The sequence below is a fragment of the Varroa destructor genome, unplaced genomic scaffold (assembly GCF_002443255.2).
Source record: "Varroa destructor unplaced genomic scaffold, Vdes_3.0 BEIS01000005.1, whole genome shotgun sequence".
NCBI lineage: Eukaryota > Metazoa > Arthropoda > Arachnida > Mesostigmata > Varroidae > Varroa > Varroa destructor.
Window position 1 is genome coordinate 29,201,108 of NW_019211458.1, and position 24,554 is coordinate 29,225,661.

The 24,554-nt window shown below is 39.7% G+C and overlaps 2 protein-coding genes across 14 annotated transcripts in view; both read right to left on the minus strand.

Annotated features, from left to right (window-relative positions):
- Nucleotides 1-206: 206 nt before the first annotated feature.
- Nucleotides 207-16,515, minus strand: LOC111251132 (uncharacterized). Of its 3 annotated transcripts, none has more exons than XM_086990261.1 (13): nt 16,157-16,515; nt 9,828-10,312; nt 9,316-9,658; nt 9,081-9,191; nt 8,159-8,665; nt 7,617-7,951; nt 6,849-6,982; nt 6,483-6,607; nt 5,936-6,090; nt 5,420-5,580; nt 4,089-4,373; nt 3,495-3,851; nt 207-3,101 (listed from the first exon to the last, which is right to left on the minus strand). In XM_086990261.1, the coding sequence occupies exons 2-13, from the start codon at nt 10,203-10,205 to the stop codon at nt 2,876-2,878; spliced, it is 3,117 nt and encodes a 1,038-aa protein (XP_086846387.1). In that variant the 5' UTR covers nt 10,206-10,312; nt 16,157-16,515; the 3' UTR covers nt 207-2,875. The 3 variants fall into 3 exon arrangements, with proteins under 3 accessions (XP_086846387.1, XP_086846388.1, XP_022663174.1); XM_086990262.1 differs by lacking the exon at nt 16,157-16,515 and adding an exon at nt 11,075-11,185; XM_022807439.2 differs by lacking the exon at nt 9,081-9,191 and having other exon boundaries at nt 16,157-16,514.
- A 2,755-nt stretch (nt 16,516-19,270) lies between these two features.
- LOC111251269 (lysosomal alpha-glucosidase-like) overlaps nt 19,271-24,554 on the minus strand; it is a 28,643-nt gene continuing 23,359 nt past the window's right edge. For 9 of the 11 annotated variants that reach the window (XM_086990239.1, XM_086990240.1, XM_022807692.2 and 6 more), the window contains 12 exons: nt 24,199-24,479; nt 23,939-24,029; nt 23,573-23,684; nt 23,273-23,416; nt 22,829-22,994; nt 22,095-22,243; nt 21,567-21,651; nt 20,853-21,046; nt 20,584-20,672; nt 20,190-20,239; nt 19,948-20,075; nt 19,271-19,571 (listed from right to left, as the gene is read on the minus strand). In XM_086990239.1, coding sequence (XP_086846365.1) covers nt 19,454-19,571; nt 19,948-20,075; nt 20,190-20,239; nt 20,584-20,672; nt 20,853-21,046; nt 21,567-21,651; nt 22,095-22,243; nt 22,829-22,994; nt 23,273-23,416; nt 23,573-23,684; nt 23,939-24,029; nt 24,199-24,479 — 1,607 coding nt within the window. In that variant the 3' untranslated portion in view covers nt 19,271-19,453. Of the gene's footprint in view, nt 19,572-19,947; nt 20,076-20,189; nt 20,240-20,583; nt 20,673-20,852; nt 21,047-21,566; nt 21,652-22,094; nt 22,244-22,828; nt 22,995-23,272; nt 23,417-23,572; nt 23,685-23,938; nt 24,030-24,198; nt 24,480-24,554 lie in introns of those variants that run through there. The other 2 variants (XM_086990241.1, XR_015328441.1) reach the window with 2 other exon arrangements.

Below are 24,554 nucleotides of genomic sequence, written 5' to 3' on the forward strand. Positions count from 1 at the left end.
AGCTAATACAGTCGGATAGACAACTGTAGATAGTTCTACGGTTCTTTCTGCAGATGCAGATGAAGAAGGGACTGTTATTTCTACAAATACACACACACACACATCGCATATATATATATATATATATATGCGATTATGTTCTTACCAGCAGTTTACAGCACGATCAGTTCCTGTCAACTGCTAACAAACAAGTTTGATACAGGCAAATCATGCAGGAGACACTAATGGTAATAGTGGCTGGGTACTGAGCGACTACGGACCTGCAATGGATAAGGGTCTTGCACAGTAGCCATAGATAGTGACCAGTTGAAAATCATTTCAACCCTACTGTCCCGCGTCCTCTTACTTTCCCACTGCAACAATGTCAAGTAGCAGAAGCGTTTTGTGAAATGGCGCGCTTTCCAGGCGGTCACAGAAGCAAATGCTTCCACAGTCCGCAAATAGAGTAGTGATAGTCTTCTGCCCATAGAAAACCGCGATGCCGTTTTAGATCGATAGGTGGATAACTTTGCTTTGAAAGTAACGCGACAAAGGGGGCGCAGACGCCATCTGCAGAAACAACTACACTGAGAAAATTTTCTATGGAAGTCCATTCCTACTTTTACCAAGTCCAAATAAACACCACATAGCGTAATAGAGTCCATTAGATTCTGCTTAGAATCTGCTTAGAATAACCAGCTTAGAATCACATTATATATTAAGTTCGTGTGGAAAGAATTGTTCCTATTGCTTGCCAGATTCTGCGCGTGATTTACATGAGATGTGAGGTGGAAGCTTACTAATAGTTGTTATATATTTCTTTCGATTCGAAACAAATAATACTGGTAAAAATTTTGTAACTTTTAGGTGCCTACACAGGAACTTGGCCTAAATGTAATACCCACTAATTTAAATATTAAATAACTGCTAATTCGGATTGTAAAAGTTGCAGTCGCGAACCAACATGTCATCAGTATCCACGCAAGTAGTAACAATGACGCCCATGCCCAGCCAAACCTATAGAAGCGCGATCTAATCGCTAGGCCTCTATTTTTCCAGTTTTACACATCTAGTATCGTCGTTAGGCGCTCTAACCGAAGGCTGGCTCCCAGCACGAAATGAGCCATGTGTGTGTCTATGCTGGGTTCGAACCTACATCATAACCTGTCCCTGAGATAGCAGGCAAATACGTTACTAACTAGCTATCATGGGGAAATCGCTAGACCTCGAAGCCAGCCAGCCGTCCCCTTGCCCGCTTCCTGCACGCCCGACCATAGATTACGGAAAAGCAACAGGGAATTGCCAGCTAAATCGCCGACAAAATCAGGTGATTTCCGCTGCACCGAAAAATGCTGGTAGCGGTCTAAGACCAGGGTTTACATGATCGCCGGCGCCAAATAGGGGGCGGAAAAGAGGACTCGGTCGAAAGGAGGTTGTCCTGTCTGTGGAAGGACACTTAGTATTCCAGACATTTCACACTGGCGAGACAACGCGTATGCTGTACAAGGATCAAGCTGCAAGCGTTTAAAGGTCGACGCAAACCACAATCAAACGATCATTTTTTACGATATTGGCTTGATTCCAGTAAAGCTTGCTTGGTTTTGCCTGCTTTAGGCATGCACGTCTGAGCCACGTAATTACAATTGCATTTTCAACGTGGGCAGCCTGGTCACATAAAACTACGAGAAAAGATTTATGCAAGGACACAGATAAAGGTAGCGAATGGCAACTGCGAGAGAACTACTGTAGAAGGCATATGTCGAGTCTCATGATTGCCCTGGCTCAGTTGCGTTTTTGCAGGAGACTGCGAAGTGTCTTCGAGCACTTATAGGACATTTTTTTATGTCGAATGTCTTAGTGGAGCATTTGTAAGAAATATTTGCAGGACCAACGCGACTGAAACTCCGCACCCTGACCAGAATTTTTTAGACACCTGCTAGGCTGGATATAAAACTGAATACACTTAATATAGTCTATGTTTTGAGGAAATAGCAATGTGAATTGTGGGCGTCGCTCTGAACACGTAAAGTTACAAGAAGAGAGGTATTCATAGAAGGTCACTAACTTTCCGCAGATCAGTTATGGGTAGAGTTTTGAACGAAAAGGCCGGTTTCCACTTTTGTACAAAAACAAACCTGTACAGAATCAACGAAGCTTGACAATTTACACAATTTTCAGTCTTCACGCAGTTTTTGGAAAATCTGAGAAAGACCTTCGTGGAACAATTCGCTTTACATTTCAAAGTTAGATTAGATTTGATTTTAAAAAAAAGTTACATTCAAAACTTACGAATCATTTCGAATATCAATTGCCAGTCGAATCGGACAGATAACATTTTTTCTTATCGTTGTAAGTTCTTGCTTTTTGTAACTTTCGACTTACTAACAGCCCGAAGCTTAAGTGTGCTAGATTTTTCTGTACATAACGTAATTTTAACAAGCTTACGTTGATTGACGCACAATCACAATTTAATATATGCAAAATGAGCAGATCGTTTTTTAATACATAAGTTTCATTTTAATCACATAAAATATTTTGCAAAAACCATGTTCTCATATTTTCACTCAAATACTCGGTGCTGGGAGCTACTAGTAGCGGGAAACATATTGAACCAGTATGTTCAACGACTAATAATAACTAAACATACATTATTTTAGATCTTGCTATAATATTAGATTATACATAAGAATAATATCGTAATTTACGTTATTTACATTAAATAAATACATACATTTGAGGAAACGAGAAAAATAGCTTGTCAACGAAAATGTTTCTTCTTTTGTGTGTATATATTTCTTTTATACCCAGCGTCAGTGGGGTATTATAAAGGTTTTCGTTTGTTAATTACTTTCACAACAAGCCATTAATGGCTGGATTCTGTCGTTTATGTACGACTTCAGTGTGAAGTAGCTGAGAATCGGGTCGTATCCAAGCGCTCGCGAATGGCGGCGATTTGAAGCCGCTGTGCTCGGTTTGGCATCATAATTTCAGAGTTGTGATCTTCCTTTTCGTCGAAGCAAAGTGAACGTAAAGGGATAGGCGTTACCGTTGGGCGCCCGTGACAGCATTGAAAAGGCAGACGGCACTGGATCATCTGATCTATCAATCGCTCGAGAGTCGGCCTGTAGTTATAGTTATTACATTATGAATGTGAATGAATAAGATCGTGTTGAATTGTGGATGCTGCTAGTAAAACCTTGCGTATCCACGAGCTAAAGTCTCATTAATAAAAGCGTTAATGTCAATCTCGCATAACTACCTCCTTTTTACCTATTTTACATACGACATATATATATATATATATATATATGTATATACAGCAAACACGAAGATATACTTCAATTGGAATGATGTAGATGGAATGGGAAAATCTATTAGACAATTAATATGAATAGAGAAAGCTACTTCTCAAAGTATGTAAAATAAAGAAGCTAAAAGTAACTGTATAACTATGTTAAGTAGAAGTTATGAAAACAAATCACCGTTACGATTAGCTTCGTTAGATTATATAATACCTGTCAAGTTGAGTGGGACATTTAATTGCCGCTCGACATGCCTTTGAGCGGAGTAATTTGTGAAGCACTAATCCGAATGTTTCGTAATTGTTCCCATTACTGTTATTGTCCGCCCACGCGTGACAATGGGAAATTGGTGCTAAGTATTCCTCGAAAAGCTTTTTAGTTAGTTGTCGCAGTGTAGTCATGATTCCCGTATCGAGACAGCGCGGTGCTGTTCGAATGATAGCCACGCACCTTGTTTGAGGATGATCCGAGTGCTCACTTCTGCTATTCACTATTTTTACCGAGAAGCCATGTCGAGCTATTTCCATACGCTCGCGTCTCATACGAGCCACATGTTCTACTCCCAGAACCCTGAGAAATATCACAAAACCATCTATGAGGTAAGTTAACATGGGCCTACCGGTAGAATACTAGAGCTCAATGAAATAGGCGCCTATTTCGCTCGACTTCATCTTTCTTTTTATCATTTGTTCTTGTCGTAATAAGTGCATTGCGCGACGTGTAAAACGGGATGTGGAACGATTCAGTCTGCTTCAAGGCATAAAGATATTCAATAGGAATAGAGAGCTGAGCAAACCAGACGGGCACCTGACAGTGACGGGCGGGGCAAGAACTTTCGAAGGCGCCATTCTCAGTTCGCGTTTCATTGAATCTTCTCTGTCACCGACAGTCTCAAGCTCGCCATTTCGCAAAAAAAGACAATCATCTTCAAGTTGTTCAAGAAGAATACGTTCATGAAGAGCATGCTGGTCAATCAGGATCAGATAGCCAGCGGAGCTTCCATTAATATTGCTTCCGTTAAGATTTTGATCGGAGGTTTGAGAGTGAAGGACGATGAAACTCCGATCGAACTGGCCAACGATAATGCTTTCCCTATTATGAAAAGTTTTTTAGATGCAACACAGGAAATGAGAGGATGTATTTTACACTACGGGTTGATGCTCAACTTTTATCTGGCTTGACAGTTTTGGTTTTCAATCGGCAATAAGATGAAGTAGATCAACAAGATATAATCAACTAGGCATTATTTGAGTTTCAGACGTCCTTATTGACCTTGTAAATTACCCTAAAAACGATCGTCATAATGCTATGCGCCATTAACCAAAACGAAAGTTGTGTAAGTTGTTTGTGACTGACAAGCTTATGCTAACTTTAAGGGCTGGATAATTTTCAGTGAGGTGAGTCCTACACTATGTACGTAAATGAATTTTCATGGAGCCTCTAAAAAATCGTTTGTGGTGGTGCTCGACAAGAGAGTGAGGTAAACGATCTTGTATATTACGTCGGGTGTTACTTCCGTTATCTATTGCCTCATACGGTTGGCTGCATGGAGCGAAGTATGTATATGTTCAGTGTTGCATTTGAACCATGTTAACAGGAGGGAAATGTCGCAGGCAAAAATCATATGAAGTATATAACGTTGCACACACAAGAAAGTATATCCAGGGTAAGGTATGTCAAAGATCTGTAGGAGAAACCCCATGTAACTCCAGCAAAACCCTCCTCGATTGCCCCTTCCGGTAGGGCAGGCCCCTGATGCTACACCGAAGAAAAGCTGATTCCGGCGATTTTATTTTCACAAAAAAAAGATAGTTTGAAAGAAAATTATAAAAAATCAGAAACTGCTGTGGACGTCACAGCCCTCTTTACCTGCAGAACCATATTGAAGATATAAATAAATATAACTTGCACAAGGATATGGGAAAAATAATACTAATACAACATGAAACACATGAGAGTTACATGGACTGTACTCAGAGCAGTGGTTGATATAAAGCTTCCCTTCGTCCTTCGTGGTTCAATGGCAACTTACCTATTTATTAGATATGAAATCATATGAATTGTAAATAAACACATCTGTCCCATATCGGAAGTTAGTTATTTTTTGTTACAAATAGTACAGGTCAAAGAGAGTTTACCGTATATCATTCCGAGTTATTTGGGTTACTCGCTTGATTCTGGGAGGAGAATAAACCGCGTTATCATTTTCAGCGAAAGAAATTCTTCTCTGAAGAGGAGGACCAGTTTCAGTTGCAGTGGTATGGGCTTTTCGGGGCGAATTATATTTTCGTGTTTTAACCTTAAATGAACCAATACAAACGGTGATTCTCTTATATATATTTTGAGCGTCGCCAAAGACGCAAGTGCCATTTGTCTTCCTAAAATGCTTAATGGGTAAAGATAGATTTGAACTGCCTATCTGGTAGTGTCTATTTAATTAAGCCTAATTTTGCAGGGCGCACAAGCAGAAATTCCATAGCTTATCCAGGAAATTTTTCCAGACCTGAAAAAAAGTTTGAATGATCGATAATTTAAAGTACTGAACCAGCATCTATATGTACAGCACGACTGAACCCATCTACCTATGTAATGCGATCGTCACTACAATCATGGGGTGATTACCTATACGGAGAATTTTAGTAGAAAAAGAGTACCTGAATCTCAATGAATTGTATGTTTGTCGGGTAGCGTCCCTTTGTGTCAATGAGGGGGATATGCAAAGACCGGTCTCCAGAATAACGTGATGATGAGCTAGAAACATCTGCTTGTGTTCCGTCATGATTGGATTTCTGTAGCGCTTGACCTTGAACTTTTCCAAAATCGATACGGAAGGTATCATCGTTAATAGAGTCACCAAGTAACGGATAACCCCTCGTGATCGTTTGGCGAGTTCGGAGGCGTCCCTAGGCCTAGGTGTAACCTTGTCTGTGCGCTGTGGTGCCAAGTGGCAGATTGAAGTAAAATATTAAAACAGTATAATTGCCACGTTTGATAATCTAACAAATTGTATCCATGAGATCATTTAACGAAACTGTAGTCGAAAAGCTATCTTTCAACGTGGCTCCTTTGTAGGAACTTAGCTACTAGGCCGGAGTACGTATGTACGAGTTTAACAATTTTCTCCATTGCTTTGCAATTAGATAGCTTTTCTTTATGTTTAAGCAAAAGAAGGACTTTGGTCGATAAGTAAATATCCAATACCTCTTTTGGTGGAAGTCAATGAAGAAGAACTAGAGCTCAGTTCGCACACTGCAGGACCTGACGTTCGTTGATGAGCTGGTACGTGGCCGTCGTATGGCATCTGAGCAACACTTATCACACAGTCTCTACAAGCACAAATTGTTTCTGTGTCAGCTGACATGACTGATATGCATCCAAAATTGTACGACAGAAATATAATTATAAACATATTGACTCATCGATACCAAGAGATATATATATATATATATGACCTATGACTTTATATTTTATCGTAGTAATGATGGCTCATTGTAGTTCATAAGCGCATATCTGGTTGAGATAGTATTTTTATGGACGTTAATACATTCGACATATTCCAACGAGAACCTGAAAAATAATTCCCTCAAAATGATCTGCAGACTCGTGGATGACTTTCGTTTGTAATATGGTTCGGTGTTGTTATTGGGGCTGCCTTCTCGGATAAGCCAATCAGTTAGTTCATAAGGACGCCAGGTGGGACCCTAAAAATTAATTTTCAACATATACATAAAAAGCTAGTTTATTTACCTTGTAAGAATATCAAAGTTGGCTTCATGTTCCTGGAACTTCCTTCAAGTCATGAGTTGTTAACTACGCTATGTCGTTATGGAAAACATTCGTAAGTAGGCTAGCAAAATTAAACTACGCATATTTGAGTCATAGCACGTATAAGCCGGACAAGGGTCAAACTAAGGCCGTTACATAAATGTATACGATATTACGTACGATAATGCAAACCGTGTCGTCTGCTGATGAACATAACGGCTGATATAGGTCTGATTTCAAAGCACCGACAAAAACAAAAGACTACTTAACACACAATTAATTCATATTAGCTAGTTTAATAACTTTAAAATTTAGAGTTTAACCTATGCTACAGCCTCTAAGCTGGCTTCCATCGCAGAACCAAGTATCTGGCTTCAAACCTAAACCACCATAAATTCTCAAATTTAATTCTTCGTATAGACTAGTTTATGTAAGCCAGTCTAAAACCTAAATTACGGATGTATGACGATTTAATCTACGTACAGATTCAATTCAACCTCTACAATATAAATCTCTTATATATCCTTTTTTTCGTATTCTTTCCCAGAGCTTTCAAAGGCCTCAACTTACCTCCGGAGGAGAGGGAACGGAAATAATATTTCTATATGCTTCATTATGTTTTTCGTGTGCATCCATCATTTCTTCCCCAGAAGCTATCTTCTTTATTCCTAATCTATCGTTACCAAATTCGTCTTTAGAATTGCGGCAGCGTGGCTCAAACACCCGTACTTCTGTACAGGAAGTCTTGCTAGACACCTTGGGCCTTTTTTTCTGAGGGCCAGCCAAGTCAGAATTGTCATGTTGGCTTTGGAAGCGGCGCAATTCTCGAAAAGGAGCGATTGTGGAACAGCTCGTTTCCTTACTTATCGATGATTTTGTTAACTTGGCGGGATCGTGTTCAAGCTCTATCACAGGAAAAGTTAAATTTCAAACACGAATATAGATTTAACCAGCTATGCCTATGTTAAAAGTGATAGTGTTAAGAACTAAATCGTATATATATATATAGCAAAGTAAGGTATGTGTACATATGAGCAGTGTAAAGATTTGAAAAAAATAAAAATTCACAAAATGTTTCAAGCCTGTCGTTAGTTCGTGTGTTCCGAACTTACTGTTTGTTGTCGCTAAGCGCTGTTTAGGGGTGTATCCTTTGTTGCCAACATCAATGCTTCTGGAGTCGCTTTCTTCATCATTCAGACCTCGTCTGGTTATAGCGACTTGTGTACAGGGTGCCAACTGAGTCTTCGACGAACGTGTAGGATCTTTTGATTTTCGATTATTTTCAGGGTATGCATAGTATAATGAAGCACGTTTTCCATGAGCCTTCGATATGAGAGTGTTTTCCTCATTGGTCAACCTATCGAGTAGCTGATTATTGTCGGTAAATTTCACCGCGTTTATTTGGTCCTCAGCTTTCTGGAGGCACTGAAAGACGACTTCTTTCATTCCAGCCGTGGAAGTTTCCTCGTGAAGAACTTGTCCCCCGGTAATATTGAGCGCTATTTTGACAACCGGCACGTTGTGTAATAGATTCCCTGTTGACCCTGATGTTGTTCCTGACGATCTTTTTAGCGTCGATTCAACATGAGATGGAAGTTCAGGCATGCTTGTGCCGCGAGCTATGGTCGAAAATGTAAAAAATAGTGTAAAATGGTAAAACCGTGGTGGGATCGATTTATGGAATCGTTTTCTGTGTATAAAAGTATACAATCAACCACGTCCGCGGGCTGTACATTGATCTAGGTTCTACTGTTAAGCTTTACCTAGAACGATCAATATATTCAGGCTGACTCAACGCTGTCCTTTTATATTTACATCTTGATCGTACAGTGACTTTCTTGCTTAACTGGAGTCGATGCAAGCTTGTAGTCCTAACCTTTCCACAGGCAATGTTTTTAATTGCGAACCAGTTCGACCTAATGCAATGATATGCCTATGTTTTTATTTCTTATTACGATACGAAATCATAGGGGAAAGCATGAAACAATCTCTGTAAATACATTTAGCAAAAACATAAAAAAAGGGAACACTTACACACGACTTGTGGTCGCTTATCGAGACTGATATGCCCACTGAAATGCTTCTGTGCTTGGTATTGTTCCGCTTTTCGAATAAGCCCAGTAATGGACTTACCGTCATTGTTACCTATGTTCAGGCCATTTAAGCGTTTCAGGGTAAATAAGCTCATGAAAAACGATATTTGCACAATTTCTCTAAAATCATAATGTCATATATATACGAGCCCGTTCTATGGAACTCATTTGCTTACCACGTTTACTGTTGTCCTCGTCCTCCGTGTCGTCATCTTTAGCACAGTGACCTCTGACACATTTCGTAGTGAGGTTAGTGCTCTTGATTGGCCAAATGCGTGACATGTTCAAAGTAATTGTATCAGTTCTATTTCTACTCTGATTTGAGCAGCCAAACGCCGACTGCAGCGTGTTCCGATTAGAGTTTATAGTAGACACGCGTCGGGCTCTTCTCGTTGGTAATTCTGCTGTGATGCCTCGTAAAGGCCAGCCAAATATTCGTTTCCGTTCGTCTCTCGCAAGTTGCGCCATCAGTTCGTCCTTTTCACTTCTAGACATTAATTGTATATCATTGTAGATCCTCTGAAAGCATGATCAGTATATAACATGCCATTTAACAATAATTATTACATATTTTGTCCAAACACATTGAAATACATTTAGTTTGTATTTGTGAGCGGATATATCGTTCATTTTACAGCTATTCTTGGGAAGACAGCTCTGACTAGCAAGCGTACGATTTCATACAAACCTCTTTGACAAATTTGGCCCGTTTTGAGTTGTGCTTGTTGTGTCGAGCTGCTCTACCAGTGGCCTCTAGGACGTCGAAGTTATATTCTTGATCGCGTTGACTTCGTCGGCCCGGGCCGCCGGCATTGTTATCTTCTGACAAATTTTCGATGTCATCAAAATGACCACGCGCTTCTGCCCACGTTTTTGACATTGGCGTCGGATTCGCACGCGACGGGGGCCGTGATTGTGATAGAAAACTTTCTTCAATTAGCCTGCCCTGCTTCGTACGTAGTAAGCGGCTAGTAACCACGGCTTTTCCAACACAATAGTCAACTGGCACGTGCACACGAGGCAATCTTCGACCTCTTTTGTGTTTACTGACTTCGATCTTTGACATTCGGGACTGTTTCTTGGTTCATCTCACGAGACTGAAATAGCCATTAGTTACCTTACGCAGACTAAGCTTTGTACATGAGGAGCAAATGTTGCGTTTCCTGAAAGTTTCTAAAAATCGAATCGCACTAGGTAAAATATCTGCATAGACAAAACGTCGTAGTCGCTTCTCCGCCTTCTATGATAAACGCACTCATTATTCTAAGAACAAAGTAACTTCGATGATTTCTTTCTTAAGTTAGAATTGATTGTTAAACTAGCCGTCAGTTAATCCTGCTCGTCACATCACAGTTTCTTGAAGTTGCAATTTTTAAAATATTGTTTGCAGCCTTTGAGCCTTGAGTCCCTTTATGAATATATTCATACACAGTACAACATCCTGGTCCTCGTAGGACTGTAGACTTAGTGCACCTCCGCGAAGTTCTGGCCTTGTGTCACTGTTGAAATAATTTCCGTTTCGGATGTTTGATATGTAAATGCTCAACTAACTATCTGTTTGAAGAACTTTCTATCAAACTGATGCTGTTTGCGCTGAAAGCCAGAATCATTCATGTCACGCGATGTATAGTCATCAAAGTGAACGAACAAGTGCCGCGTTCAGAAATCACTTTCGTAAAGCAGGCCAATCATAGTGCTAAATTTGAAACTAGTTATTATACTACTACTACTACTAGTTATAATATATTTCAATAGCATCGTGCTGAGTTGAAAGGGGCTGTTTTTCGTAGTAGTAGTAGTAGAATGGTGCTACCTTAGTATCAAAAGCTAAATTTTTCAAGCGTTTCGCCTGATGTCGATTTTTATGTATTAAATATTTTTATCTAAGTTTCCTATTGCTTTCATTGCAGCCCGTTTTGACGCGAAAAAAATTACCTCTACTTTTGCTAAATTATATTGATTTTCTCATCGCATGCACGACTACACAAAAAGTTCACAGAAACGCACAGAACTCTCCAGACGCTATGCACAGCGTTGGTATAACTGTATCTGAGTGTGACTGCACGATCGTTGTTAGCTAAAAATCTCTACGAATGGTTTAGAAGAGCTGCTACCGATTGCGAAGCGAAGATAACCAGGTTTTGTAATGAGGAAAAAAAACTGTAATCTGAGCTGTGCACATATTAACAGACGTTGACTAGATAACTTGATACGAACTTTGTCTTGATTTCTTCATTTGAATGTGAGCGGCGCGTAAGAAAATCATGATCTAGTTTATAGGAGCTTTCTATCGATCACGTTATTGTTAGCTTACATATACGCATACAGGTAATGGTACGCACTAGTATGTGCTACAATAGGCAGATAGACGGAAACACTTCTTGATTGCTCACCAAACATCGTTACCATGTTATATTTGTTTTAGGGACGCAACAAACGCAAACAAAGTAATAGGAGCCCGCTGCAACGATTAACACGTTTTTCTAAGTTTGGCGTCCACTATCGTCGTTAATTAGTGCGTGCAATAAAAGGAAGTGTCAATATGGCATCATGCCATAATGTCCATTAGAATAAAACTCCATTTTCTTTACTAATCCTATATTCCATTGTACTAATGGCATACGCGCCAGTCTATAAAAGAAATTATTACTTTTCAGCAGGGAAACCAAAAAAACAATTTACAGAAGTAATTTTAGCTTTCCTATCCTACAGAATCGTATATGATTATCGTGCGCCAGGCATTTGCATAATATAGATCGTATGAAGGCAATAGACTAATGAAAACTTCCCACCTCATGAAAACAGCCGAGTTTGTTGCCATCGTATGGCAGATGGGACGTTAAATGAAAACGGTTTCAGCTTTTCTGTTGTAAAATAACAAGGTATAACACTTATTTTTAATAGTAATCACAAACTTAATATTTTCTGTATCTTTTACCAGTGGAGTAACATTTAAAAGCATAGTCCTATGTTCAATCGACATCTAATTGCTATAACAAATGATACCCTACTGGATCCAGTTCATCCAACGATAATCGTTATCCATGCGTCTCAAGGAGGATCCAAGTGGATACGTTTCAGCGTGATGATCTTCCACAGGGCAACGTATTTCTTATTGTGGCTAGTCGACACCTGCTGTTATTGTCGCACCTCATCGTTTGCCACCTGAACTATGAAGCGGTCGACCAACTTCGCTGTGTGGGCATAACACTACTTACGGTTGCAACGGTGCCAACAACTTTACCAATAGCTGAAACGCTCTTTGTGTTGTTCAAGTGCTTTACATGCGCGCGCGACGCTCTTCGCCGATGCTAACAGATTAAAATGGATAGTACGGCCATTTCGTGGGTCGTTGTTGCTATTCCGTTCAACTATACGGCTACCGATTGAACCTGGCACTTTCTGTATTTCTATATATACCATTAGATATGCCAAGAAACAGTCTAATTATTCCATGAAAACAGTACGAGGCCGATCTGCGTTGTTTATCACTTACAACGTTCGGTGTAGGTGCCCACGTGCAGACGGAGCGGTATAGTCGGACATGCAACGCTCGCTCAGTACCCCTTCAACTACGTTTCCTTGCAGGCTTTCCGTTACTACGAAAGCCCTACGGAGACGCAGAACTAGTTAAGCTGGACAGACGCGGCAGTCGGTAGCAAGAGTACGATTCTTGAGGGAGCTGCGTCAATAACACGCTAGCACCACTTATGCAGAAAATTCGACGGATAAACGAAGTTCTGCTGTGGCGTGCCGCGTATTTCTCATGCAGTTATTAATTAATATCTCGACCGACACTGCAGCAATGGAGAAAGCTTCACTGCGAAGAGATTTCACCACTTAAAAATAACTACAGCGTATAGTTTTCGTGGAGCTGTCGTCTTGAGAATGTTTAGGGTGCACTTATTGGAAACGCGTATTTGATTAGGCGTCCTCTTCTGCAATCCATTATATTAATGGACGAGGTAACAATTTGCAGTCAGTTACTCGTTAATTAGATAAAGCCAGATGCAGATTGAACACTTGTCCAAACTGTATGAATCATAAATCGGCCATTATTAAATCGTAGATCTTTCCATCAGCCTTAAAATCACATTATAAATGCATAATTCAGTGGTGAATACGCGATTTCCAGTCCGAATACATTCGGACTGGAAGATAATCTATGCTAAATTTCGTTTCTTCTGCAAAATCCAGTTATGTCGTACTGACAGCTCCGGACAATATTTTGCGTTTATTCCTTACGTTTCTGTAGTCCTTTAAGCAAAAAATGGTATTGTGAACGTGGCGTATTGCACTATAAGGATGCAATGCGGAGCATTATGGAAATAAATCCATGTTAGCCATAAGAGAGTTTTAATACTAAGCAGCCTTATGTAGCTTATATCTGTTTTCAGAGTCTAATTGTTATGTGATAATAGATAAGACAACCTCCTAGCGAAAAAGACAACCTCCTAGCGAAAATGGCACATCAGTAAATGCGGGTTAGTTTCGTGTTTACTGGCCCAGATGAACTGTAGATACAGGCGAACCAACATTACAACTATAAACATAGTACAGCCTTTAAGTATAAGCATACATCTTAGAAGTGATTGGCAAATCCGTTGACCTAACCTATGCTTCCTAAGCTTGACCTGCTATTAAAGTTCGTTCAATTGGCGCAGTTCGGAGCGGCTAGATTCGCAAGTACTGGGAGTAAAAAAATATGGCAAAAAGAGTAAAAAATAAGCTTTTCGTCTTCAGCTTCGAGTTATTACCTGCATCTTAGATACATGAACGAACAAATAAAAAAGAAACAAAACAAACAAAGGAACCTTTCTCTAATTACAGATCATTTGTCGCTAAAGATATTATCTGATATAACGTGCTCGCTTATGCCGGCATATATTTTTTTTCGTATGAATAACTATAGGTCCATTTATTCCGACCACTTGTAAGCCTACCTTCGACTCTCCCCCTCATCAACTTGAGACATTTATTTTATCTAGTTATGTTGTTATTATCTAATACCCCGACAAAGGTAGAATCGCGGCTGAAAAACTGCCGTACGCAGCCATTAGTATTACGATGTATTTACGGCCATTGAGCCCGACAGCGTTTGTACAGTGTGATATTTTTTTCTATTCGGATATGAAGAGTAACGCTGATGTTAATAAAAATTGTCTAGATATTACAAAGGGGATCATTTGTCTAGAAGAATGAAAGAATTCGGTCTAAAGGTTGCAAAGTGTATATCCACATATATAGACGGCAGTTCTGGTTAAAACAGCCGAACGTATAGGAGAATAATGAGATGTTTCTAAGTGTTGGTCAATGGGCATCTATCAATGAATAACTGCAGAGCCAACCTCGAAATGATTGGTATAATAGGAAATATTTTTAGAATACCAGAAAACGCTAGAATACAAGTTTAAGATATTCATTTAAAATATTCTAATATTTAGTAGCGTCTGAGGCATTGAAGTGTTGTCTGCGGTGTAGGGACGGCGACGGCTCTTCAATCTATTAGCACGTCTGTAAAGAAATACACGAAGTGCTCGCTGTTCAGTGGCGGCTTCTATGGAATTCAATTACTAACTCAATCTAATAGAGTTACATTTGAAAGTATACTTGTACCGAGATCTGCGCTACTAGTAATTTTTTTATATGAGAGACTTTAGGAGTCATCTGGACGGCATGACCTTTGTGTAAACCACTAATTTTCCTCGACTACGATTCTCGTGTAGATACATATATTTACTACGTTTTAGTATCACAAAATGGCCTACTATCTCTTTACGTCGGCGTTTCTTCTGTTCACGGTGGACCACGTAACGCGGGTTCTTATAGATGAGCATTCGGATAAAAACGCATGATATAGACATCTTTTTTTTCACGCGGCTTTGGACATTTTCGGCGCAGCACTATTAGCCCCTATTTTTTTTATTTCATTCACAATCATTTGACTCGTACTAACGTGACGGGTTGCCTACTTCCCCCTTCAAGTATTTCGTGTTCTGACGTTGACACCCACTGTGTTGAACAGCTAATTTAGCTTGAGTAGTTTGGCCACAATGAAAGACCACCAGCTGGCTAAACACTACGTATCACATATGCGGCCTGTGCGAAATAGTCTCACGCTGATATGGCACGCATAACTGTAAGTCGCCATGTTTATGCGACCATCCCTAGGAAACGGGAGATGCTCGTTTTCGATGTAGGAACGATGCATATAGTTGCTGTTAGTCATATATGCGCCATCTATGCGAATTAAGTCATATAATGACTAATGGCCTCTCTAAGTGATCCGCCTCTGTAAATGATACTTTGTGGAAATACGAAGTGTGAATCATTAGCAAGAACTGCTCGCGCATCGTAAATATATTTTTATAAAAAATAATACAGAAGCTATAATGAAGCCCGAAGTATTTCATTAAAAAAATTGTTCTATTTGTCTAGAGTTTTTTTTTTTTTTTTTTTTACCTGTATTTAAATTGCTATGTTGACAAAACACCTCACATCGACCTCTCTCCACTTCTGGGCTGTTATGAAAGCTTATGAATATGAATAATGCCCAGCGGCTCACTTGGTTTCTACGTCTTTTTGTAATAAACTACAGATGCACAATAATGTGTTTCAATGTTGTCACGTATGTATACGGACCAGGCCTTTCATAGACTCGTCGACGAAAATCTTGGAATGCTACTTTAACAAAGGAATGTTGTTATGGGTTTTTTTTTTTAAAGGGACGTCTATTCTAGTTCAGACTTTCAGTCGCATGTCAACCTAACTCGCGATTACTATACTATATATATATATATATATATAAATTTGTGCCCGATAGAGCCGCCCCTGAACGAGAAGTTGTGGGTGCCACAGTCGAGCTTCATGAGATGCTTACGTATATAAGACGCTGCTGTGTCACAGCTTGCCGTGTCATCGACGGGTTAAGTTGATTTATGCTCATGAACATTATATTCTACACTGCCTACGTCAATTTTTACTTATAACCTGATTCCGTTGATTATAAGTTTATACCTTTCTTTATCGGTGACGGGATGGTGATTTAATGATTGTTTCCCTTTCCAATGTCTTCACGATTGTCTTCCTTAGATCCAATGAGTCCTTTAAATTTAGCCCAGCCACATTGGTCCTCTCTGTCTTTGTCTTCTCTCTCGCATTGAGTAGTACTGACGCCGCTCTAACGTATCGGCAGTGTTGCGCAGTTCTCGGCATCTACCTAATGACTCAGTCAGACAAAAAAACACTCGACCGCAGTGTACAGATATCGACCAGAAAACGCGCACTTAGCGGCTAGAAAACGACGGATTTAGAAAAGGGACGATTTCCGTACCCGTATTGACCTTCTGCCTGATGTCCATTCAAACTGAGCGGTGGAGTTGAACAAAGATAACAATCGTGGCTGAAGCAAGAGTCTTCGTCGATATGGCCTATTTATTAAACCTCTAATCAGCTCAACAAATATCATATGTCTGTGTACTAGAATCTCGATGTCGGCCAGATCAGTCTGTCTCGGGTTATATCTGGTCCGTCTCGACTTATGGAAGGCGAAGGACGAAGAGCGCTTACTATTATTTGTTCATAAATTGGCTGCGTGAAACAATGCGTTGCCAACTGTGAAGGCCGGTAGAAGTGGAGCTCTTCCATCTGTTAGGGGAATTCGGTGACTAGCACATCTATTGCACTAGATAGGTTCGGTGTATTGTGAACTTCTTCTAAATTTACCCGATACTGTCCAAGGATTACCACTTTTTGTATTGAGCAAAAGATCCAAAATCATGCAAGCGTTAAGCCTTCTGGGTGTTTGAAACCCGGAATACCATGGGCCCATTGATTAATCTGGCAAATCCGAATATTATTCGTAATTCAAACTGTTTGATCTAAAATTTGAAGATGAGAATACTTTTAGGAAAAAAAAAATCGAGAAAACGGGTTCGTCATAATCGTCAATATGTTGGTCTTATTTTTAATCAAGTCATAGCAGTGTATATGATTTGAAACTGTCCTTAAAATATAGGTCCTAATGCTGTCCTACACAAAAACTTACAACAAAAGGCGCGAGCATTGTAAACCAGAGCATTCAGCAATTTACCAATGTACTCTAAATGCTTGTATACTGGATTAATAAGAAGTCGCTCTGTTACTGTTAACTCCAGCTGCAGTGGGAGGCAATTTTTTCCCGCCCGTTCTCATCATGGTGCCTTTATATAACCACATGTACTAATGCAGATGGTAATATTTTAGGTGATTCATCCATCAATGTTTATGCGTATGTTGACCATGATCCATGTCGGAATTCCCTCCGGCAAACATTTGATCTTTTGTCCTACTTCCGCTTGCATTGGCAGGACGATACTTAGAGAAAATATCCTTAACCAGATATTATGAATGTTTATATTTACGCTTTATGGAAACTTCAGGATGGGTGTAGATGAGCTCATTTGAGAATTTGTTCATTTACAACTGAGCTTGTCATTACTTTAGTGAATATTGTACTATCGATTAGTACTGCAACCATGATGATAATGCGTTTATGTCTACAACGTAAACAGACGTCATAATCTACGTAAGACTAAAAGCTGCTGAATCTTACGGTTTGCGGAACACAACAGTCTACTTCAGCATATAATTGCATGTCAACTAGTTCAGTATGTTCAATTTATCAAAATAGCCATGCATCAAAGCTATAAATCTCTATACGCAACCAGTTAGGGCGGGCGTTAACATGCAGAAACTCCTATTGCTGCCTTATACTGCGTAACACGCAAGCGTTTCGCTAATCCTTCGTAAATATGAAATAAGCGTTTTTTTGTCGTGCAGAAACAATCTTGAACTGACTCGAATTGCAAACTTGGCTTGACGGTCTCTGTAATTTGGACATAGAGCGATCGTTTGGACCTAACAACATGGTGCCGTCACCCCTAGGATGCGGTTTTCGGCCCCGCAGCCTCTACTATAGACGAAGCACATAATTATAATGTTGCTGTGTACTCTGCCGGAAACAAACAATTCACTCCAGATCTCTACGTCAGCGGGCCATCTTAAAACCGAATTAGCATCAATTGATAACAAGTTATAGACAACTCAATTTCGTGAGATCGCCGAAAAATCGATAGATGAATCTGGGATATGGCTTCACCGACACGTAGATTCTATTGAGTTCATAAACAACATCTGTGATAGACCCTAGTTTAAGAAAAAAAAATTGAAGCTAACTGAGAAAAAGGCGGATTTCTGTTTTTATGGCTTAAGTAGCTGTTTGGTGTGATACTAGCACACTGGCGAACAACTACCGACTCGACTGTGTTATTTTGTGCTTGTTTGTAAATTAGTTATTACTCTGGCATTTAAAAAGCCACAGTCAGTGATAGGGAACCAGGCAGATGCTATTTTGAGAATGTGTGCCAATCAGATTGATAAGTAGAATATGCTTTTTTTTTTACAAACAACATGCATCATAAAAGCTGCTCAGTAATAGATGACGGCAAACGACAAACACATGTTTAAACGATTTTGTATAACGAATAATCCATATCGAGGGACCAATCAATACATAGTTGTAATAACAATAGTAATACATGCACTTACATAATTTGTGTGAATATATATATGTGTCTGCGTTTCGACTGTTATTGTTATAAAGGTTCCAAGTAAAATGTGCATGCTATGTAGTAAGTTATGTATGAAGATATTAATTCCCTAGTGGACTCTCTATATCTCGAGGTGTTTTACGCCCAGTATCGTTCTTGGGCATTCTGTTAGACGGTTGGCCCAGCACGCAACGACGTGTGTTTATGCCTAAGTTCGAATCTTACCTATGGACATCTAATGAGCCAAATTTGACAAATGACAAAAGTGAGATACTTCCGAAGTAAAACACTAGTAGTCTCTAGGAGTTTCTGCCAGTATTAAATAGAGTTCGAAATGACGGTCCCATATCGAGATATTTTTCGCGGATATTTTAGAAAGCTACTTCAAGATTGCAGTCAACGTTCTTCGATGCTTGACTGACGAAAATAATAAATAGAAGGCATAAGTAAAATAATTTACCCTGACATCAGTCTAGATCATCCACATAGAAAAAGCTCAGGGCTACTTGTTAGGCTCTGAATGAAATTAATTAACACTGTATTGCTAATTAGGATAGAGCTGCTCCTATTTAACAGGTACATTGTATTTATTATCTGTAAAATATATTTCTAATTAGAAAATCCGTTCGGCACCAAGCGCTTTGTTAAATAGATTACAAGGCGACTTTGTTCAGGGCCGAAGCTAAGAACTTTTATTTGTTCTCAATTACTTTTCTAATTGGTTCTATTCGTCGAATTTCCAAACGATGGAGCTATTTCGAGAAAGCGGCACGAGCAAGCGGCTGAGTTCCATTATATTCTGTCGGTACATCCAGTGAATTTGTGACGGGAACAGCGCGTACCTGAGGTTTGAGATACGCAGCGGAAACATCAGTTATTGCGTTCAATTATTTGTGCAGAATGAGCCAAGGAGGCCGACCTATTTCATTCTTCAATATATTATCAAAACCTTTTATAACTAACAGATTTTCATCTTTCTTAAAAACTAAGAAGTTTTATATTCCTCCTGTAGTTTTACCTCCTTTCGAGGAAAAGAAAAGAGACATTCAAAACGTTTACCGTCTTCGAAAGCTATCAACAGCTGAGAGTTAAAAATTAATATATATATACATATATATATATGCACATGTGTGCTCCTGGCGCACATGGGGCAACGCCGCTGCTAGCACTTCAAAATGCAATTGTGCGTGAGGTAAATAAATCCTCGTGCGTACGCACTTTCCATCAATCAAAACCTTAGAGGGCTTTTTCCACATTCCAAATAGACGGATTCGCTCGATGATGAGGTTGTAGAATGGGGCAAACAAGTGGCATTTTCCAGAGACCACGATTAGAGACAACGACGACTGAAATGAATAGAAAAGTGAAAAAGAACCATTTGAAGTATGTATTACAAATGGGGAATTTTCGTAGATGATAGGCGCACGAACAGGCTCGAGGACAGGTCGAACTATACGCACCTTATTGGCGACGATCCTCATTACTATGTAGTCTCCTTTTTCGTACGAATCTGAAAAGTTATCATCACGTAAACCTTGCTTTTAGGGCTATATTATCCTGAAGTGGTTGTTGCTGATTCTAGCTAAATAGATACCACTTGTATAAATGAACCGCATGACCTGCAGCCCTGAGCGCTATGCCATAATGTGCTAAAACGATTTGTTCTCTTAAATCGCCACATGTATGGCGTGCATTTCGTACGTGTTCTCTTGCGTATCTAGTCTGTCGAACGGATGCTTTAGCACTTATCATAAAATGCTATTCTTAGACTTACATCAATTGAAAAGCATTCACAGCTGACAGACGCCTATCTAACGTCGAATATTAACACTAATTAAATGGCGATAAGCTTACCGTAAGTTTCACCGTCATCCCAATATAGTTGTCCTTCTGACCCATAGGTTTCGTTCAACGCTACGACAAGCAAAAGAGGGTTTTTGCGACTGAAATGGGATGGGGTTAAAACGATGCATTGTGATATATTAAGGAGCATACGCTACTCGATCTTGGGGTCCTTTCACTAGAGTATACTTCTGGTAAAGAAAAAAAAAGTTATTCATTTCGGGAGTTTTAAAAAACTACTATATCTCCGTGGCGCAATTAATCTGGCATGTTGAGTTTACCTAAGCGGAGTATTAAGCCCGGGGCTCTGGGTAGCGATTACGTGTCCTCCTCTAACGTGGGCCACAAGCGGACGCTCCACTGAATATAGTGGAACGGGAATTTGGAGAGCGGAACCGCTGGCAAGCATACGCTCCCCACTGAAAAAATCGTACCACCGTCCCGGTGGGAAATACACCTCTTTCGATACCTGGTACTAAAAAAACAGGCACACCATGATGAGAAACAGTGATCGGACAATTTCTTGGATATGAAATTGGCAACAGTTACATTGAGTGCTTTGGGCATATAAGAAGCTGAGTTCACCTAAAAATTGAAAAGTTGAAGTGGCACCTTTCATAGACCTAGAAATAGAGTGTACGGTAGATTTTCTCTATTGTTTTTCCAAAAACAAAAAAAAAATGTATACTTGTGGATCAAGTAGCTTGTAAACAGAATACAATTAGTTAATAAATGGAATAGAACCGCTGGAATTTCAAGTTTTTATTTATAAAGTGCACATCGTTAATTACCAAAAAGCCCAGTAGCTAAGGGTTTGATTAGAGAACATCCTCCATTATCGCACGTTTTCTCTACAGTCAACAAGCAATTTGTGACCACCCTTAGTTTAATAGTTCCATGAACTGGGTCTACTATTGAAGTTAGCTGACAAGTTACCGCTATCGATATATTGCAACAGCGGTTGTATTCATTGGTATAAATATCTACGCACGTACCAGGTAAAGTGCAGGGCTGAACATGAGTGCTTCGCCCCACATAAGTTGCTCCTCGGTCTTCAACGAGAGACGGTCATCGGGAAAGCTGTAATGTTAACGTCTACACTTTAGAGGGTCACACAAAGTTTACTACTAGTTAGTGTATATATATTATTTTTCGAAATCCCTCGTTAGCATTTCATTTGAACTTAAAATTGACGTAGATCTCGTTAAAAGCTGCATCGCTACCTATCAGAGCAGGCTTGCAAAAAGCATTGAGATAGCCCCATTGTTCTATTTGCGTATGTTTACGTACTTGGCACACTATGAAGCATCTAGGATGTATATTAAGTAATTAAAATATTCTTTGTCTTCAATTCGGTATTTTTTGGGTACTTGCATGTATACACAGACAACCGCTTTGCAATATGAATGAAAGCGAATTTTAAAAAATAACAGGAGAATTCCAAACTGAAATAGTTTGCTATAATTCTCGTGAGGAACTTACTTAATAGTTTATTCCCTTTAGAAACAAATTAAAACACATACTTGAAAGCCAGCGGACGAATAACAGTTCCCCCGAACGCGTGACTTTTGTAGAAGAGTGTGTACAAGAACGGCAATAGCTGATAGCGAAGTCGTACGATCTCTCGAGCTGCCTTAGCAAAATCGGCTCCAAAGGTTGGTGGATCCTGAGGCTGTAGGTATACAGTATAGCGGCATGGCTTTCAGAGAAAATAGACCAGAGGTTGCGTTTCGATCCACTTATCATTAACAATGATTTTTGTGCTACACTAAAGTGGTGTGTGATACACTCGGGACACTGCCGCTTAGAAGTTACGTAGCCCGTAAACGAGCCTTAAGTATAATCAGATGTATCCATACCATAGGCAAATTACGTAAGCGTTGCCAGATAATAACCCACCGTACCCAGGAACGCCCACAGACGTAACTGTCGTACTCCGAACGTATTTTCCTCCTCGCATTGCACATTTCGATCAGTAGATTACAGCTTGGTCACTAAGCTTTATTGGTCACAGATTGATCAGTGGAGAAGTTCGTATCGCTCTGTGTTCAGTAATTAACTTCGCAATGTAACAAATTCGTCTATTGCCAGTGAATTGAGTTTTTTTTTTTTATTTGCTTAGTTTACTGTCAGGGCGCAACATTTGCGTAATAGTTAATGTGGATGATAAACAAAAACTAGAAATAGATAACGACGTGTCCCGCCATGTAAAAAATTTATTTTTTATGTCGAAAATAGTTCGGAACCGCTAACGAACCGCGGCTTCATCGGCATTGTGGTTCCGCATTAGCGGCAACATGGCGCCTAGCTGCGTCCAGCGATAACAAAGTTCCTGTGGAGCATCCTCAAAATGGCCACAAACGTCCCCACCTACTAGGGGAATGCCAAAAACGTTCATGTCCAGCGCACCACGCAACGTCCACCTGAAACAAATGTTAAAAATGGCTATAGTCATTAAGTTGGTTTGTTCTGATCGTACGAACTATTTCGAAGTACATAATAGTAAGGAATAGCTTGTCGACATTTCTTATGTGCACGTTTTGCCCAACCGTGACCACACGCAGTTCATTTGTTTTTGGTTCCAATGAGGCGGTGTGACTCAATCTGTTAACACTATGCTGTATTCAATTGGTGCCGTCTTGCATTCATGGAAAAAAATAAAAGCTGAAAACTTATTATTCACTATGGTCGGCGACATCACCTCATATCCCTCCAGGAAGCACTGTCCATTTCATCGAACCAGTGGCCTGCGAAGCGACCCGTACCTACAGCCGTGCTACGAGATACGACTAATGGCCGCATGCCTTGCAGGACAGTCTTCAAGGCGTCGTGATAAACCATCGCGCTGTTAAAGATAAGGGAAGCCGTACAAGCAAATGCACCGATATGTACAATCTATTTCATGTTATTGTTGCTATGTGTGTTATACTTCAATGGTAATATGTCATTGATATTAATATGTATTATTCTAAATGAATTAAAAACACCTATTAGCAATTACCTGAAATGGCCGTACAGATTATGGACGTTGTAATGTTTAAAGAGAGCTCCTTTTCGATGGAGTTTTGCATCCATACAGAGAGTCCCATCAAATAGAAAGGTACCTCTTGTAGCTAGAATTTAAGCACAATAATATTGAGCTAGAAAAGTAGAGCTGATCGCAATGTCGAATCCATGTTATATGCGGAAATGAGTATTTTTGGTTATTATTACGTCTGTATAGTGAATTTATTTAACATATATAAACCGATTAATTCGTTTGATGCTCGAATATGGCGCGCCATTAGAACTGGATCTATCATTTGGAAAAACGATTATTTGTCAGAGTGGTTGTCGAACCGAGATAATTTTATCGTGCTGAGCTAACCAGGTTTGTAATGTGGGAAGTTGAGATTGTCGTGGATACATTCAGTTTCAACAAATGATTTGTTCGTGAAGTCTACAGGTTCATTGTTTGTCTGTAATTAAAAAAGCCGGCATTAATTTTTTTTCTATATTTTTGTTACCATATATTTGCCTTTAACAAACTGAAAAATCCGTAGACTCTTACCATAATTTCTATTGTTTAGATGTTTTCGCAGAAATACTTTTCTCATTGTGAAGAACAGCAACCATATTCATGCTTACCAGAAATATTCCGTCAAAGGGCAATTTTGCTCGATAAACCTCAAGTTCGTCAGCGAGCCATTTTGAAGCTGCTTCATCTAAAAAGTTAGGATAAGCCACCTCTCCTGCCCAGGAAAGACCTTTCACAGCGCCCTTGAATGAGTCCTGAACCAGTAGATGCTTCTTGAGGGCCCGTCCAAACGAGGAGTGTTTTGTCGATATAGCGGCTTCCATTGTCGCAAGAACGCGATAGTGCCTCTTACGAAGATCCGTTAAAATGGTTGGCAGGTCGCTATAGCTACCTGAAAAGTCAAGCAAGGTTTAGCACCCTGTTCTCGAGAATATGTGAACAACATGAATTTGCCGTTGGAAGTGTT